The sequence below is a fragment of the Galeopterus variegatus genome, unplaced genomic scaffold (assembly GCF_000696425.1).
Source record: "Galeopterus variegatus unplaced genomic scaffold, G_variegatus-3.0.2 Scaffold229, whole genome shotgun sequence".
Classification (NCBI taxonomy): domain Eukaryota; kingdom Metazoa; phylum Chordata; class Mammalia; order Dermoptera; family Cynocephalidae; genus Galeopterus; species Galeopterus variegatus.
Window position 1 is genome coordinate 140,446 of NW_007726340.1, and position 15,962 is coordinate 156,407.

Sequence of the window (15,962 nt, forward strand, 5' to 3'; positions counted from 1 at the left end):
TTTTTTTTTTTTTTTTTTTTTTTTAAAGATGACCAGTAAGGGGATCTTGACCCTTGACTTGCTGTTGTCAGCACCACGCTCACCCAAGTGAGCTAACTGGCCATCCCTATATAGGGATCCGAACCCTTGGCCTTGGTGTTACCAGCACCACACTCTCCCAAGTGAGCCATGGCCAGCCCTCCGAATGCTGGGTTTTGACCTCTGCTGGGAACCATATGAAAAGAAAAAATCCCTTCCTCTGATTAATTCTGGGAATAATCTTGGGCTAGAGAAGAGAGGCTGCCAACTGCCAAGTTGACCCATGTCTGGAGCTCCCATTTGTGCCCAGTGATCTGCCTGCACCACAGAACTGTCCCACAGGTCTGGATCCTATCCATTTTACTGATGCTAAAACAGAGATGTAAAGTTTTTACTTGACAAAGAGACAGAGCCATGCCAGAGAGACTTCACCACCACATTATTATCGAGCTGTGGGTCCGAAGGGCCAGGATGCCAAAGTTTTGACTTAAGTTAAAAAGACGGAGAACCATGAAACTTTAAAAAAAAAAAAAGAGCTTCACAAAGCTAGAACAATTTGAACATAAAATAAATACTCATGAGTCCATACTCATATAAATAAATAATTGAATAAATTGTGAGAATAGACAAGTCTCCCTTGCAGAAGAATTCTAAAGAATTTATGTAGAAACTCCCCCTCAAGGAGGTGGAGCTAACTCCCATTCTATGTTTTTTTTAATTTTTAAAAATTTTTATTGAATCATAAGTGATTGTATACATATTTTGGGGGTTCAACGTTGACATATGTTGATCAAATCAATATTACTTGTGTATATATTGTTACAGATTGTACTTATTCTTTATGCCCATAGTCCAATCTCTCCCCATCCCCCTTTCTCTCCCCCCTCCCACCTCTGACAACCCTAGATTTCTTCTCTCCTGCTCCCACTCTTTAAATGTGAGCTGTGCATAGTGAGTTCCTTCCTAAGAGTACAATACGGACAGGGGAAAAATAGTAACTTTACAGTGGAAAACCTGACAAATGCTGGCTGCACTGGCCCGGTAATTAATACCAACATCAACAGTGATAAGTCGTGCTGATAGTATGTACCTTTGGTATACAGTCAAAGTGGCACTTTACCTCTGTGGTCTTCCTCCTGAAACCCATAACCTCGGTCTGACCATGAGAAAATCAGACAAGCCCCAATTGAGAAATGTTCTATAAAATACCTGACCAGTCAATGTCATCAATAAAGCAAGATTGAGGAACTGTCACAGCCAAGAGGAACCTAAGGTGACATGACAACTAAATGTAATATGGACTCTTGGGACAGAAAAAGGACATTAAGAAAAAACTAAGGAAATCTAAAGAAAGTATGCACTTTAGTTACTAAAGTATCAATATTGGTTTCTTTTTGGTTGTTGGGGGGGAGGGTGCTGGCCAGTACAGGGATCTGAACCTGTGACCTTGGTGTTATAAGACTGTACTCTAACCATCTGAGCTAACTGACCAGCCCTGGTTTCTTGATTGTAACAAACATTTCATACTAATATAAGATATTAATATGGGAAATGGGGGTACAGGGTATATGGGAACTCTATACTATCTTCATAATTTTCTATAAATCTAAGACTATTCTAAAACCTAAATTTATTAAAAAAAAAAAAAAAAAAAAAAAAAAAGATGGCAAGCTATACAACATTCTAATGAAGCCTAAGTTTTGCTCTGCTCACTGACTTCTATATGACCCTGGGCAATCACCTATCCTCTCTGGGTCTCCATTCAAAAGAAGGCTTGTCTTGACCCAATGTCTGTGTGGTGTGGCCTCTGACAAATCTCAGTCCTTCACTCCATGAAGAGAAAGGAAAACACTGGTGAGGCCAGGTTTGTTGATGTTAGTACACCCCTGATCCCTTCCCCAGGGAGGAACAGTCACAAACTTTGACCGTTCCCCAGGGAGGAACAGTAACAAGCTGTGACCCTGCTGAACACTGAATCCTAACCTCCCACCTTCATCTCCTCTCCTTACTCCCTGCTCATCCCAGAACTGAAAACCTAGGTATTTTGCAGGCTGCTAAGGCAGTCTAAAAATAATCACCAAGAACACATGTGACAGATCAGAACCAAGGAGGAAAACAGGTTGCGAGGTGGGAGAGGGTTTGGAAGAGAGTTCCCCAAATCTTGTCTCAAGACTGCACCCATAAGTATCAGGAGCATGTGCTCTTGTTCAGTCCTAAACCCCGTTTTTTAACAAAAACAGCCACAAAACTTAATTTCCTGATGAAAATACAAAACAGCTTTATCCTCACAGAATTCAAATAAAAAGAGAACTTACTGCTTTCTGCTCTCCTAGGCTTCACCCTGCTATGCCACTGATACAGAGAAGCCCAATTCTAAAAGGATCCAGACTTACATCTCCAGACAGCCTGCAGGCGGGGCAGAAGGTACCAGACATCAGGACACTTACTTCCTGAGTATGATGACAGCTCGGCGCTCCTTGATGTCCTGAGGCCGTATGCAGTGAGTGATTTCATCAGCAGCATATCCACTGAAAAGAAACACAGAACATAAGACCATGAAGAGGGAACACAAAACCAAAGTTCCTGGGGAACAGGGGACAGGAATACGGCTCAGACTTTATGGTCACTCTCTGCCTGTTGTTTAAGAGGTACGAGTATCTACAGGGAAGAGAAATACCACGTTAAGCTCCGGGAAGCTTTTGTCCAGAAACCACCAAGGAAAAACCCGCCATGAGGCAAAGGAGAACCTATTAGCCTTGTAAAGCAAAGGCCAAAGCAGGACTCCCCCTGCACAGGCTGGAAGCCTTTCTCTCAAAGAGCCCTCAGAAGGCGCACCTTCAGTGGCTTTGGAGTCACTGGAATGACTCAGGATAGACTCTGGTGAGAAGACAAAAAAAACCATGTCTTCATTCTCCTCCCCTTCCCCCACCCTTTGGCATGCAGAGGAAGCAAAGGCAGCCAGTGACAGGACTCTTACTGACAGTCACCAGGGAGAACTAGGACTGTCAGGTTCCAAAAGAGAATTTGTCAACTTGAAAAAAAGCTTTCAGGGCTGGCCCCTTGGCTCACTTGGGAGAATGTGGTGCTGACAACACCAAATCAAGGGTTAAGATCCCTTTGCTTCTTTCTTTTCAAAAGAAAAGATAAAAAGAAAAAAAGCTTTCAAAACCCTCCATTTGGGGGAGATACAAAATTTAAAGACAGCTGTGTTTGAGATACTTTAAGAATTTCCAACATACTCAAATATCTATTTATTTTCAATGAGTTACATGATTTTTAAAACTTCTCACAGGCCAACAAATGTGGGTAGATAACTGTCCTCTTCTCAGCTAGCAAGCTGATTTGAAACTCTAGAAGCAAGCTCCGCTTCCTGAGCCCTCACTGGGATCACAGGACCCATGAGATACCCCCACCGCAAGTTCCTCAGATGAGTTGCAGGAGTTCTTCACAGCCAGAAAATCACTAGGCCAAGGCCTAGTGGGAAGAGTATATCTTCTCAGCTTCCTCACCTGCTCAGGATTCCCATCTGCCCCTGGATCACACACCCTTCTCAAAGGCAATTGTACAGACACATGTTTAACTGCTCAAAACACCACAGGCCTTGAAGGGACTCCTTGAAATGGCCAGGCTGGCCCAACCACAGCAAAGAACTGGATGCAAGTGCCAGTAAGATAAAAAGCCAGGCTGTTTCAGGCTCAACCCAGAGAGAGAAGTCCCTCTGATTTGGATATCTGATTTGAGGCTATGCTGGTGGTAGAAGAAAAGAAAGAACCTTTATTTTATAGAACCCCTCTGCTCCAAGCCGGTCCTAGACCAGCATTTTTCAGTTTTTCATCTGAACACCAGTCTCACAAGAATGATAGACACATATGCACAGTCAAATCAATTTGGAATATACTAATTAGAGTTTCAAAAAGCATTAGTATGTCAAAGGATCTGAGAATTTCTACAGCAAAAGAATCTGCTGACTTTTTTTTTTGGTCCTTTTTTTGAGACTGACTGCACTGCGCTCAGCCAGTGAGCGCTCCGGCCATCCCTATATAGGATCCGAACCCGCGGCGGGAGCACTGCTGCGCTCCCAGTGCCACACTCTCCCGAGTGCGCCATGGGCTCGGCCCAGAATCTGCTGACTTTTTTTTTTGGTCCTTTTTTTGAGACTGACTGCACTGCGCTCAGCCAGTGAGCGCTCCGGCCATCCCTATATAGGATCCGAACCCGCGGCGGGAGCACTGCTGCGCTCCCAGTGCCACACTCTCCCGAGTGCGCCATGGGCTCGGCCCAGAATCTGCTGACTTTAACTGAGCACTGACCAAAGAAACTTCTTTCAAATAACACCTATTAATATCAGTCAGCCCACAATGAAAAATGCCACACAGGAGTTGGGGAGTTGAAGAATCTGGGTTCAAACCTCAGCTTTGTCACCTACCAGCTTCATGACCTTAGTTAAGTCACGTGCTCAGCCTAAACCTCAGTTTCTTTATCTGTAATAAGGATATCAGTAGGTTCTTGGGTATTCGCTTTGTTATGCTTTATAACTTAGGTATTCTTATGAGATTTTAAAAAGGGGGACAGTGCCTCCTCCCTTCCAGGCAGAATCACAGAGTTATATGACCACATAGTTGACACCCCTGGAGAGAGGTGGTGAGAAGCCTAACTGCAGGGCTACTGTGAGAATTAAGTTAGATAATGCAGGGTGCCTGCCACCCTGCTACCATTTACTAAGCATTTGACACAAGCAAGAGGGACCTGAACCACCATGGGGCAAGCCAGAGCCCTGGGTTCAGCTGCTGCCAAGGAGACATGATCCAGGGCTTCCCCTACAGGGATCCACCAGCAGAGGCCTCCTGGGCCCAATTCCCAGGGCTAGGAACTCTTGGTCTCACCCCATGCTCTTGTCACTCCACATTGGGAAAGTGGGAGTCTGGGCTCCAAGACAGTACCGTATACACACACGCACATAGAACTTCTCCAAAGAGCCAACCCCAAGCTCCCAAAGGCACATTTCTAAGGCCTGAATCTGCAATGCTGGCTACAGGTTGTTAACAAGTGCTATCAATCTGTTTGACTTGGCTATAGGCATGACCAAGTGCCCTGACTTCCCATCTCCAACAAGGAACCACTTCTCTTAATGCAGTTCTGGAGCAAATCCAGATGTTTGTCAAAGCCTGACTGCCCCCATACTTCCTGCCCCCACCTCCCAAAGGGCTCTAGAACAAACAACAAGCCATGCCAGGTTCCTGCCACTGAGCCTAGGCCTCTTAAAAACTGGTGTGGAGGTAGGACTGCACAGCCCCACAGAAAAAACCTTGGCATTGACCCCACCTGGAGGGCTCATTAGCACTAGATTCTAGAACTTCCTGGCAGCTGTGACACAGCCCACTGACCCTTATTCAGAGTATCAGGCTCCTCTGGGAGTGGGTGCTCCAAGTCCTGACCAAGGGAAGCTCTCCTGGCCAAACTTCAGCAGAAAGTGTCCAGCAGAGACCACAAGAGCATTATTTACTGCTAAGAAACCTACTTGCTATGAGAAAAAGTGCTTAAAAGTCCCAGTCTGACAGTTTAAAACTTAATATACCCTGGGTCTAGCCCTACCCTTGACATGAAGAAAAGTTCCAGTGCCTCCTGCTCTTTTGTTTCCACAGGGAAAGGAGAGGAGGAAATACCTTGGGCTGTCCAGTCTGCCTGCCCCATCTCTGGGCTGAGCCCCCACCCCCGAGCAACAACGACTAGTATGCCACCAGTCCTCTACCTTAGAGTGACTCTGTAGGGAGGTGACACGTCTCTCTCTCTCCCTCTGGGAGGCTTTCCTGACCACCCTAGGCTGGGTTTCCCCTACACCGCTAAACCACACCCTCCCATGTCACTCTACTAACTACATTTGGCCTTGTGGAAATTGTGTTTTCCCTACAAGACAAAACTCTTCAAAGGCCTTACTCATCTCTGCACATAGTGGACACTAAGTGAAATGTGTGTTGAGCTGAACTTTTCACCACTTTGGAACCTCAGTTTCTACATCTGTAAAACAGATTGCAGCAAGCCCTTCCTCAGAGGATTAGGTGCAGGTTAAATGGGGAGTCTGAAAGACTCTTTATGAGGAACTGTGCAGGACCATATATCTCTCCTCTAGGGGACAGAGTTTGGAGATCAAGTTGATAAGGCACATTTCCAAAATGGCCACCTTTCCCCATCTCCTCCATGCCCTGCCTAGGCCAGGATGGACCAGAGATGGAGGGACTGGCCAAGGTCCTGGCCTGGTGACAGCCTCCCTCCAGCTGGGCCCACCTGCCCTGGGCTTCTCCCTTGAGCCTGCCTCATCATAATAGGCCCAGAGGACCGAGAAGTTCAGGCTTTTGGGGGCAGTAGGCCAGGCACCTGGACACAGGGGTGACCTCAAATTATATAGTAGACTCAAGCCTCCAAGAAGACACATGGCCTAACTTTATGAGAAGTCCTGGACTAACTTTATGAGAAGTCCTGGGGCTTTCTGAATCCAGAGAGAAGGAGTTCAACCTGCTGAGTCCCAACTCTGTACACATCAAAGTACAAACAGTAGCTAAATGCAGGAGGCAACTCATCTCCTGAGACACTTTTAGCTAAACTTCAAGGGTTTAGTAATGTGACAGAGACTAAATAAATCTTCTATAACAACTCTATGGTATCATTAACCACATTTTGCAGATGAGGAAAACTGAGGCCCAGAAAGGCTAAGTAACCGGTCCAAGGTCAAACAGCTAAAGTGATGGCACTCGAACTTCAACTAACTTTGCCCCATCAAATGTTCTGCATTTTTTTCGGGGGTGGGGGGTGGGGAGGGGATAGGTAGATAATGAGAGTAGGAAGAAAAGCCTATCTGTTTCCTGGTAACAAGGTCTAATCTGTCCTGCCTTGCTGGCCTCACCAAAGGACACACATGTAACCCTCAGCCCCATGGAAGAGGTGTGCAAATATGAGCCCCAGAAGCTAGCAGCATATCTCAGCGACAGCTGCACACCACTGCCCAGCCTAAAATGCCCAGCCAGCCCTGAAATTGTTATCGCCTATTTATTCTCTGCTTGCTTTGAGCTTCATGATCAAGACCATGGCTCCCTGCTAGCTTCCTTTTCTTTGCCGGCCTCTGTCTTCTTGTCAGGCCTGGCAGCACTAGGGGCAGCCAAACCCCTGGCCCAGAGTTGTTCCTGAAAGTGCACAGCCCTGACTTCATCCTTTGGTTTCTCCTCCTTCCATGGAATCAGAAGATTCCACACGAGAGATGTGGCCCACAACATAACTGCCCTACTTTTCCCAACTATTTTAAGCCAGAAAGCTAAATTTTGCTTTCAACCAACTAAACAAGATTAGCCGTTAGCCCAGAACTGACAAGGGTGCCCTCTCCACCCAATACCAACTGTTAACTGGAAGGATCATAGGCTGAGCTCACCAGTGTGTGCCCCACGGCTGGGCAATACACAGTCATTTCCAGATGGGTGGCCAAGGCCTGGATCTCTGGGCATGTGGCCACCACACCACAGACCATGCATTAAAGGGAGCAACAAGTAAGCAATTAGCCTTAAAATAATTATTCTAATTAATCCAAATGGAATCTATTTTAGTCTGCCCCATTCACCCTGCAGGGAACAGGGGAATCTGTTGAAGATGAAATATGAAGATAGAGATAAAAAGATATTTCCCTGGAAAACAGCATTAAGAAGGGACCCACCTAGGCCCAACATGGGAAGTTTACAAAAAACAATTGCCAACTGGGTTTGGAAAGGAGTTTGAAATACTTCCAAAAGTGCCTGTAAGGCCTTGTTCCAAATGCTCAGGTTTAGACACTGCTGAGTCAATGTTTGCCACGCACCAACATCCATGCCAACCACTTTTAAATATTAAAATTGTATTCCTGCCACGTTGCCTTGATGGGTACAGACATCATTGGCGCCACCAACTGAAGTCTGAGTCAGATGACAATTACTAGAATCCCTCCCCATCTGCAGGGTACCACTGTTTTCATCAGCCTTTCCCTTCTAATCTGCAGCTTTACTGCTTATCACCTCTCGGCTGGGTTCTGTACCAGGAAGTGAGAGAAAGCATCACCTCTCTTACTAGTTTATATACAGGATTTGATGAGGGGCACTAACAGGCAGGTGTTCACCCATCTGCTTGCCAAGTAAGCAGAGAGTACTAACTGAGCATGTGCCAGAAGACTTAAATTAGTGGAGTGTCTAGAACCGTGGAGCAGTGGCTTTCAACTGGGGATGATTCTGTCCCCACACCCACCCCAGAACATTTGGCAATGTCTAGAAACATTTTTTTGTTGTCATAAAAAGTGTTATTGGCGCCTAGCAGGGAGAGCCCAGGGATGCTGCTAAACATTCTACAATGCACAGACAGCCCCACACAACCAAGAATTAGTGAGCCCCAAATACCCACAGTAGCACTGTTGAGAAGCCCTAATCTATAAATTCAGCAGGACCTTCCTCACCAGAGTCTCTTATAAGAGACTAACAATGAATTCCATCTGCCTTATTTCAGTATCCACTCCCACTCTCCCTTTACCTATGGCTATCCCTGCTACAGTTAAAGCAGCTGCTGTTACATTCTTTGTTTGGTTAATTCCTAGTCACCCTTCAAATTCCAGCTTACTTCCTCCCCAAAACTTCCAACACTCCACAGTGGGTAAGATGTCCCCCTCAGTGTGCTCCTGCATTACTCCCCTGGGCTGTAACTATCCACCTGAGGCCTTCACTGGTCTTGAACTCCATGAAGAAAAGAGCCATGTTTCAGGCTCCACCAAATCCTTAGCCCCTTCCCCACCAAGAGAGCAGGAGATAATTAAGTGATTGTGTACAAAAGCAAGCACCTATTTCAGTGCCTACCCTGTGCCAGGTCTTACATCAGACACGAAATCACCACATTTAATTCTAATAGGCTTCGGAAGTTGGCATCATCCCCACCCTACAGATGGGAAAGCCAGTTCAGAGAAAGCCAGCTCAGAGAACGCCCACAAGATCCCAAAGCAGATGAGAGGAGAGCTGGATTCAAAGCCTGGGGCAGCACTTTTCAGGACATGGCTGAGCCTCCCACACAAACTCCAAAGCCAAGTTTGAATCTAGGAGGGGTTGAAAGGGACTGGGAAAGATTTAGGACTTTACTATTCTAAGGAAAAGATGAAGAAAATTTTCCTGATGATGCAATCCTGTTGCTGATCACTAACAGGACTTCATGTTAAGAACTTAAAACTTCTGCTCTTCAGCCTAGGAGTGTACATGTGTTGGCGGGAGGGGGAGTTTCAAAGTTACAAAATGCCTTGTAATCTCTCCATTAAGCACCAGACCACTGCTAGACCTCCTGACAACAACTCTGAGGGCCTATGATAGCTCAGAAAGTTAATATCCCATTAGGAGGCCAAATGATCCTTGTGTGAGGTCCTTTTAATACTGAGAGCCCTTCAACACAGTCAGACCCTAACCCACCTTGTACAGCAAGCCCCCTCGGAAGTCTGCCCTGGAAATCCCACCTCCCCTTTTTCTGGCAGCTAGCCAGTATAGGGATCGAACCCTGGACCTTGGTATTATCAGCACCATACTCTAACCGTGGAAATTCCATCTTAAAAGGCTTTGTAAAGACACCCATCTGGGAGCACAGATCTGAGGAGTAGCTCAGGAGCCCAAATGACAAGGAGGCATCTTATAGGTAGTTCTTTAGGTTTCAGAGGCATAAGTGAGCCTAAGTAAGGCTTCCGCTGCCACTGACTTCCTAGACTTTCCCATAAGGAGGCCTTGGACACAAAGCTCTGGTGCCATCCCCAACATGGAAGCAGCCTCAGCTGTTCAACTCAGATGAGATAGATGACCTGCCCTCATGACATTAAGAGGGCTCCAGGGACCCTGCTTCTCCCCATGACTCACTTCAGAAGCCCCATTCATTCACTTCAGAGGTTAAGCTGCTCATAACAAAACCCCAGTGTGTCCTGATCCTGTACTTGTGGTGGTCAAGGAAGCTGCTCTAAACAGCTGCAGTCTAGATCTCCTAAGAGGTTTTGGGTATTTCTGAGTTACCAGGTTCACCTTTTTCACGACTGGAAGAAAGGAGCTTCCAAATAAATCTTCACTTCATATAAACAGCAAAGATGTTCCAGAAAGCAATCTTCTCTTGGGGCAAGGGCACTGAGCTAATTCTCAGCAGGATCTGGGACTCAAAATAGGCCAGGAGCCTAGGTCCTGCTGCTCACCTAAGTACAAGGCCAAATACCAGGTCAAGAGACCAGCTGTATTTTGTTTTATTTGGTCCTGATAAGAAGTAACACGTCATTACAAAGAATGGCTGGGTTCTTCTGCAGCAAAAAGGGAGAATTTTAAGAGTGTGTTGCACTCTACTCCTGACCCAAACACTAATCTGTTCAACTCCAGGTAAGTCATTCTCCCTCCTGGGAACGGAGAACAGGTATCAATTAAATACTCTCAGGAGCCTTTGCCCGTGAGTATTTTCTCTGTTAAAGAATCTAAGAATGGCAAAGCAATAAAGACTTTTAAACAGTAAGTGAAACATTTCTTTTTAAAAGCATGGATTTAGAAATGGGAAGCCCAGAATTTAAAAGTGACTTGCTTAAAATCGCAAAGGGAAACAGATCCCTAACATCTCAGCCTTCTGGAAAGACGCCTTTAGGTTAATTCTCAGTAAAACCCGTGATTGCGTCAAACCTGCTTTCGCATACAGAATTCCACATAGGTTCCTGACCCGTTTTCTTGCTACACGTGTTTTAGACTCAGGCCCCTTACCTTGTTCCCACAACCTACAAACAAAAGAATGAGTCAGAACTGTAAAAAAAGCACGGGCTCCTAATGGCTGCTGCCTCCTGGGCTAGAATGGATAGCTAAGGCAGCAGGGTGCAAGGCCACCCCCTCTTCCCAGGTGAGTTACCTGAGCACAGTCACGCTCCCCCTGCGCACCGGCAGGGAAAGCACAGGTTCCGACACTCGGATAGGCTTGAACTGGAACTTGCAGCCGAAGCAGAGCGCGGAGTCGCTAAAGAAGGACACGGACACGATGGGGCGCTCGAAGATGTGGATGGGGTCCACGTGAGACACGATGCAGCCGCCGGGCTGATAGTCGTTGATGACGGCGCTGTTAACGAAGCCCTCGGGGATGACGCGGTGTTCCACGAGCTTCTGGATCACCAACTGGTGCACCCACTCGGGGATCTCGTCCACGTCGCCCGGAGGGTAAAGGCGCTCCTGGCCGGGCCCGCGCTTCTGCAGCTGGGCGCCGTAAGTGTAGCCCTCGCCGAAAAAGTACTTGTTGCGCAGCGGGGCCCGGTCCACCGTGTGCTCGTTGTACAGGCCCTTCTCGGCGCGGGACACCACCTCGTCGATGCGGGCCTCGATCTTAGAGCACTCGTCCTGGCTGAAGAGGCGCATCTGACGGATGCCGCTCTTCACCTTACGCGCCTCCTCCTCCTTCTGCAGCTGCTGCTCCTCATAGTCGCTGCGCTCCGGGTCCGAGTCTTCCTGGTACTTGCGCTTGGCCCCGGACAAGGGGTAAGGCTCGGCGGCGGCCGCGGCCGCGGCGGCGGCGGCCACAGCAGCGGCGGCGGCGGCGGCTGCCTCCCGACTACCCGCCTTATAGTTATCCCGGGACGTCATGGACTTGAGCTTTTCACGCAGGTCCGTATAGCCGCTGGCGGCAGCCATGGCCCCCGCGACGCTGCTCTAGGGTCCTCCGGGGCGGGCGGGCATGGCTCTCGGGAGACGTGCCCCGGGGCTCCCGGAGGTTAGAAGGTCCTCACCGCCCGGTCCCCATCCGTGGCGGCAGGACCCGGCGGGGGGCTTCGAGAAGCAGGGCGCGGGGTCGGGGCTCAGGGACGGCGGGTCATGCGGCGGTGGCGACAACGGGGCTTCCTCCTCCTCCACTTTCTCCACGTCTCGCGGGGCAAGGGCGCCAGCAGCGCCTCATGCCGCGGAGGGCTGCTGCAGAGGATCCGCCCGACTCCCCACCAGACCCTCGGACGCCCGGCCCGGCCCGCACTTTAAAGCGCTCCTCACGACGTCACGGGCCGCCCGCCCGACGTCGGCCAGCGCTGCTCCTCAGTAGGCCCCTCACCGCGCACGCGCAGTGCTGCCGGACACCGCGGCTCACGAGCTCCGGGCATGCGCGTGCGTGAGGACCGGGTCGGCAGAGGGACCAGCGCAAGCGCAGACGCGGACGCCCGTCGTCTGCCGCCCCTCCCCCACTCACTGAAGAGCTTCAAGGGAGCTCTCTCAAATAGCAACCTGCCTCCACGCCGCGCCGCCTCCGGGACGGAAGGGCTTCCTCCTCAGGGGTGCGCTCACGCTATCAACACTGTCGCTCGGCCGCGTCACGGCATCGTCCGAACGTCCATCGACACCTCAGTCCCTCAGCGCGCAATCACCGGGGAACCGCCACAACCCAGGCCGCCCCGTTACCGCCCCCTTTGGCCCTTCCACTTCTTTAATTGGGCGGCTGGTCAGGCGCCGGGTGGGATCAGACCGGAGTTTCCGGAAGTCGGTTGGTAATCATGTGTGTCAATCGGGCAGTCTCCTTGACTACTGCTTCCGTCACTTAATTAGCGGCGTAGAGGCAGCGAGGACCCCTAAAGGGTGAATGGGTGGCTAAATAAGTGCCTGAATGGATACCCAATCGGAGGAAACACCTCGGGACCTCTGAGGAAACTCCTGAAACCAACGGAAACTTCTCACACTGTGGGACCGAGAGCACCGAGCCCCGGCTCTAAACCCAGACGGCGACGGCCGCTGAAGCTGGACGCGCATTGTCGGGGCACCTCCCTGCCAGGCGCCGCCGCTGCTGCCCGGAGCGGACGTTGGGCGAGTCACGTCCCGGTGTAGGCGGGAGCGTGCGCAGCCGCGGGGGCGCGCCGGGGGTTGGCGTCGCTCGGCCTGGAGGTTGGCTGTGGGTGTGGGAGCATCTTTACCAGGAGCGACGGAAAATAACTTGAGACGAATAGGCTCGGGCATAAGGCGCCTATAGACAATGATGAGAGACAATTCAAAAGTTTTGAAGCGGTGGGGCCGGCGGGAGCAAGGGCGTGGCCGTGCGTGATGCGCTGGGCGGCTCCAACAAACGGGTTTCTGCCCCACAACCTCCCATGGCTTCCCAGGATAGAGTTCCACCGCTCTCCCCTGTTCAAGACCCTTCCGGAGGGCTGACCCGTGGCTCACTTGGGAGAGCGGGGTGCTGACAACACCAAGTCAAGGGTTCTGATCCCATATAGGGATGGCCAGTTGGCTCATTTGGGAGAGCGTGGTGCTGACAACACCAAGTCAAGGGTTCGGATCCCATATAGGGATGGCCAGTTGGCTCATTTGGGAGAGCGTGGTGCTGACAAGTCAAGGGTTGAGATCCTTCCGGCCTTGCCTCTTCTCCACTCCGCGTCCACTGAGCTCCAGCCTCGCCCTTGTTCTGCCAGGTCTACAGACATGCCCTGTGCCACCCCTGGTCTTTGCCCGGGCTGTTTCTGCACTCTGGAGCGCCAGTTCCCTACCCCCATCTTCATTTTGATTTTTTTCGAGGCTCAGCTCTCCTCCGTCTAGAAGCTTTCCCAAATTTCCACCGAAATGAAATGCATCGTCATGACCTGGCCTCAGCGGCTGCCTTCAGCCTCACCTTCCTGTCCATTTTGCTCGCGGCTAGTGCTCGCCACCCCCCAGCTTGCCAAGCCAAAAGCATGGTACTCAGGAATGTGACAAACACGGGTTTGAGTCTTGACGTCATGACAAGCTGTGTGACGCTGGGCAAGTTACTTCCCCACTCTGAACCTGTCTTCTGGTCTGTAAAAGGGGGAGAGCATTAGGAACCACTTCATATGGTTGTCATGAGGGTGAAATGAAGTCATCTTTGTTAAGCAGGGGGATTGCCTCCAGTATGGGCCTCAGTTTCCCCATCTGTAAACTGAAGGTCCATCAGTCTCTGTTGGAAAGTGGGGGTTGTTGTAACTTGCAAGGCCAGACCAGTAGGGCCTGTGCAGTGGAAAAGCCCAAAACCTGGGACCCTGGCCACTGTCCCCAAGTTCCTTGCCTGGCCATCCTCCCTCCCAAAAAGCAGCAGCAGCATGGACAAGGGGAAAATGGGGCAGGTAGGAAGCCTACAGTAAATTTGTCTCCTACCCTTTCCTGGCTCAGCCTAATGGGGTGCAGGTGGTGGTGATAGGAAGGCAGCTGCAGGCAGTGAGAAAGTGGCCAGTGGGCAAGGCCAAGGTTAGGTAGCCTGGGCTCTAGCCACAGTCCTGCCTAAGCCATATTATGTGAACATCTGGTGAGGACCCCCTTACCTGCATGATGGGCAGTTTGACTATGAGGGCTCAGACTCTTCAGAAGCCCAGTACCCTCTAACCTCTAAACTGCCCCCCCATAGGGTGGCATCAGACTCTGTTCACACACCTCCTTAACCAGGAGCTCACTACCCCCATAATCAGTCCTCCTAGAGACTTACCCTATGGAGCCACCTCCGCTCATTCAGGCAAAAATGTGAATCATCTCCTCTCTAGGTTGAGACCTTCCCATCCAAGATACCACATAGGAAGCTTCCATGTGTTCTTGCCTGACTGTGTGCTCTTGAGCCAGGGCCCTCCCCTCTCTGAGTGTCTGTGAGGAACAGCGTGGATTCCAGAGCCAGGCTGCCTGGGTTTGAATCTTTTTTTTTTTTTAAAGATGACCAGTAAGGCGATCTTAACCCTTGACTTGGTGTTGATAGCACCACGCTCTCCCAAGTGAGCAAACCAGCCATCCCTATGTAGGGATCTGAACCCGTGGCCTTGGTGTTATCAGCACCACACTCTCCCAAGTGAGCCACGGGCTGGCCCTCTGGGTTTGCATCTTCAATCGGCCACATGCTGAATGTGTGACCTTGGGCAAGTCATTTCTCCTCTCTGGGAGTCAGTTTCCCCATGTATACAATGATGATAATAGTACCCACCTCATTGGGGTGTTTTGAGGATTAAATGGATTAGTATATGTACAGTGACTGGCACATAGTAAAAACTTGGTAAAATTCGCTTTTAGGGCCAGCCCGTGGCTTACTCGGGAGAGCATGGTGCTGACAACACCAAGTCAAGGGTTAAGATCACCTTACCGGTCATCTTTAAAAAAAAACTCGCTTTTAAATGTGTGTCCATCCCAGACATCCATTGGCATCCTATTCTAGACATAACAATGACTACTTAGAAAGCACTTGCCCTACAGGCCGGCCCGGTGGCACACTGCTACAGTGCGCCGCTTGAGAGCGTGGTGGCGCTCCCGCCGAGGGTTCGGATCCCACATACAGACCGGCCGCTCACTGGCTGAGTGAAGTGCGGGCGCAACACCGAGGGTTGCGATCCCGTTGCCGGTCCCGGTCCGGTACGGGCGCGACACTGAGGGTTGCAATCCGTTGCCAGTCACGAAAAAAGACAAAAAGGAAAAAAAAAAAAAGAAAGCACTTGCCCTAAAGCCTCTGTCAGTGCTTTCAGTTAACAAAGAAGGAAGCAGAGGCTTAGAGAAGGCAAGCAACTTGCCCAAGGCCACACAGCTAATCAGCAAACAGAAGTGGAATGTGAACATAGGCCTCTCTGGCTCCACAGTCTGGGCCTTCAACCACCAGGCCAACATTCCCTTAAGAGGCTTATGGGTCCTGGGCAGGAGGAGGCACACCCTGGGCACAGGAATGCTGGGTGGGGAGTATGTGGACACTGGAATCTGGTCAAGCCTAGCCCTCTGTCCCACCTGGGGGTAGCAATGATGTCATTTCAGTTACTTTTTAGTGCCCCCAAATCATGGTGCATCCTGCCATAACCATCTAGGACCCCCAGGCCTTCATAAGCTGACTGTCTCAGTGTCCCATGCCTTGCAGACATTTCTCCTCTATTGTTCTCATCCTGTGTTGAACTGGGAACCCTGGGGTCTGGTCTCCTCTGCTCTGGATTCCCCCACATCTACCTGAAGTTCCTGTCTTTC

The 15,962-nt window shown here is 50.0% G+C and overlaps 1 protein-coding gene across 1 annotated transcript in view; it reads right to left on the reverse strand.

Annotated features, from left to right (window-relative positions):
- Nucleotides 1-12,367, reverse strand: part of ALKBH5 (alkB, alkylation repair homolog 5 (E. coli)) — a 24,664-nt gene extending 12,297 nt beyond the window's left edge. Inside the window, exons 1-2 of the mRNA XM_008566219.1 lie at nucleotides 10,918-12,367; nucleotides 2,466-2,546 (exon numbers count right to left, since the gene is read on the reverse strand). Of these exons, the coding sequence (XP_008564441.1) occupies nucleotides 2,466-2,546; nucleotides 10,918-11,687 (851 nt within the window). The 5' untranslated portion in view covers nucleotides 11,688-12,367. The remainder of the gene's footprint in view (nucleotides 1-2,465; nucleotides 2,547-10,917) is intronic.
- Between the last annotated feature and the right edge of the window lie 3,595 nt (nucleotides 12,368-15,962).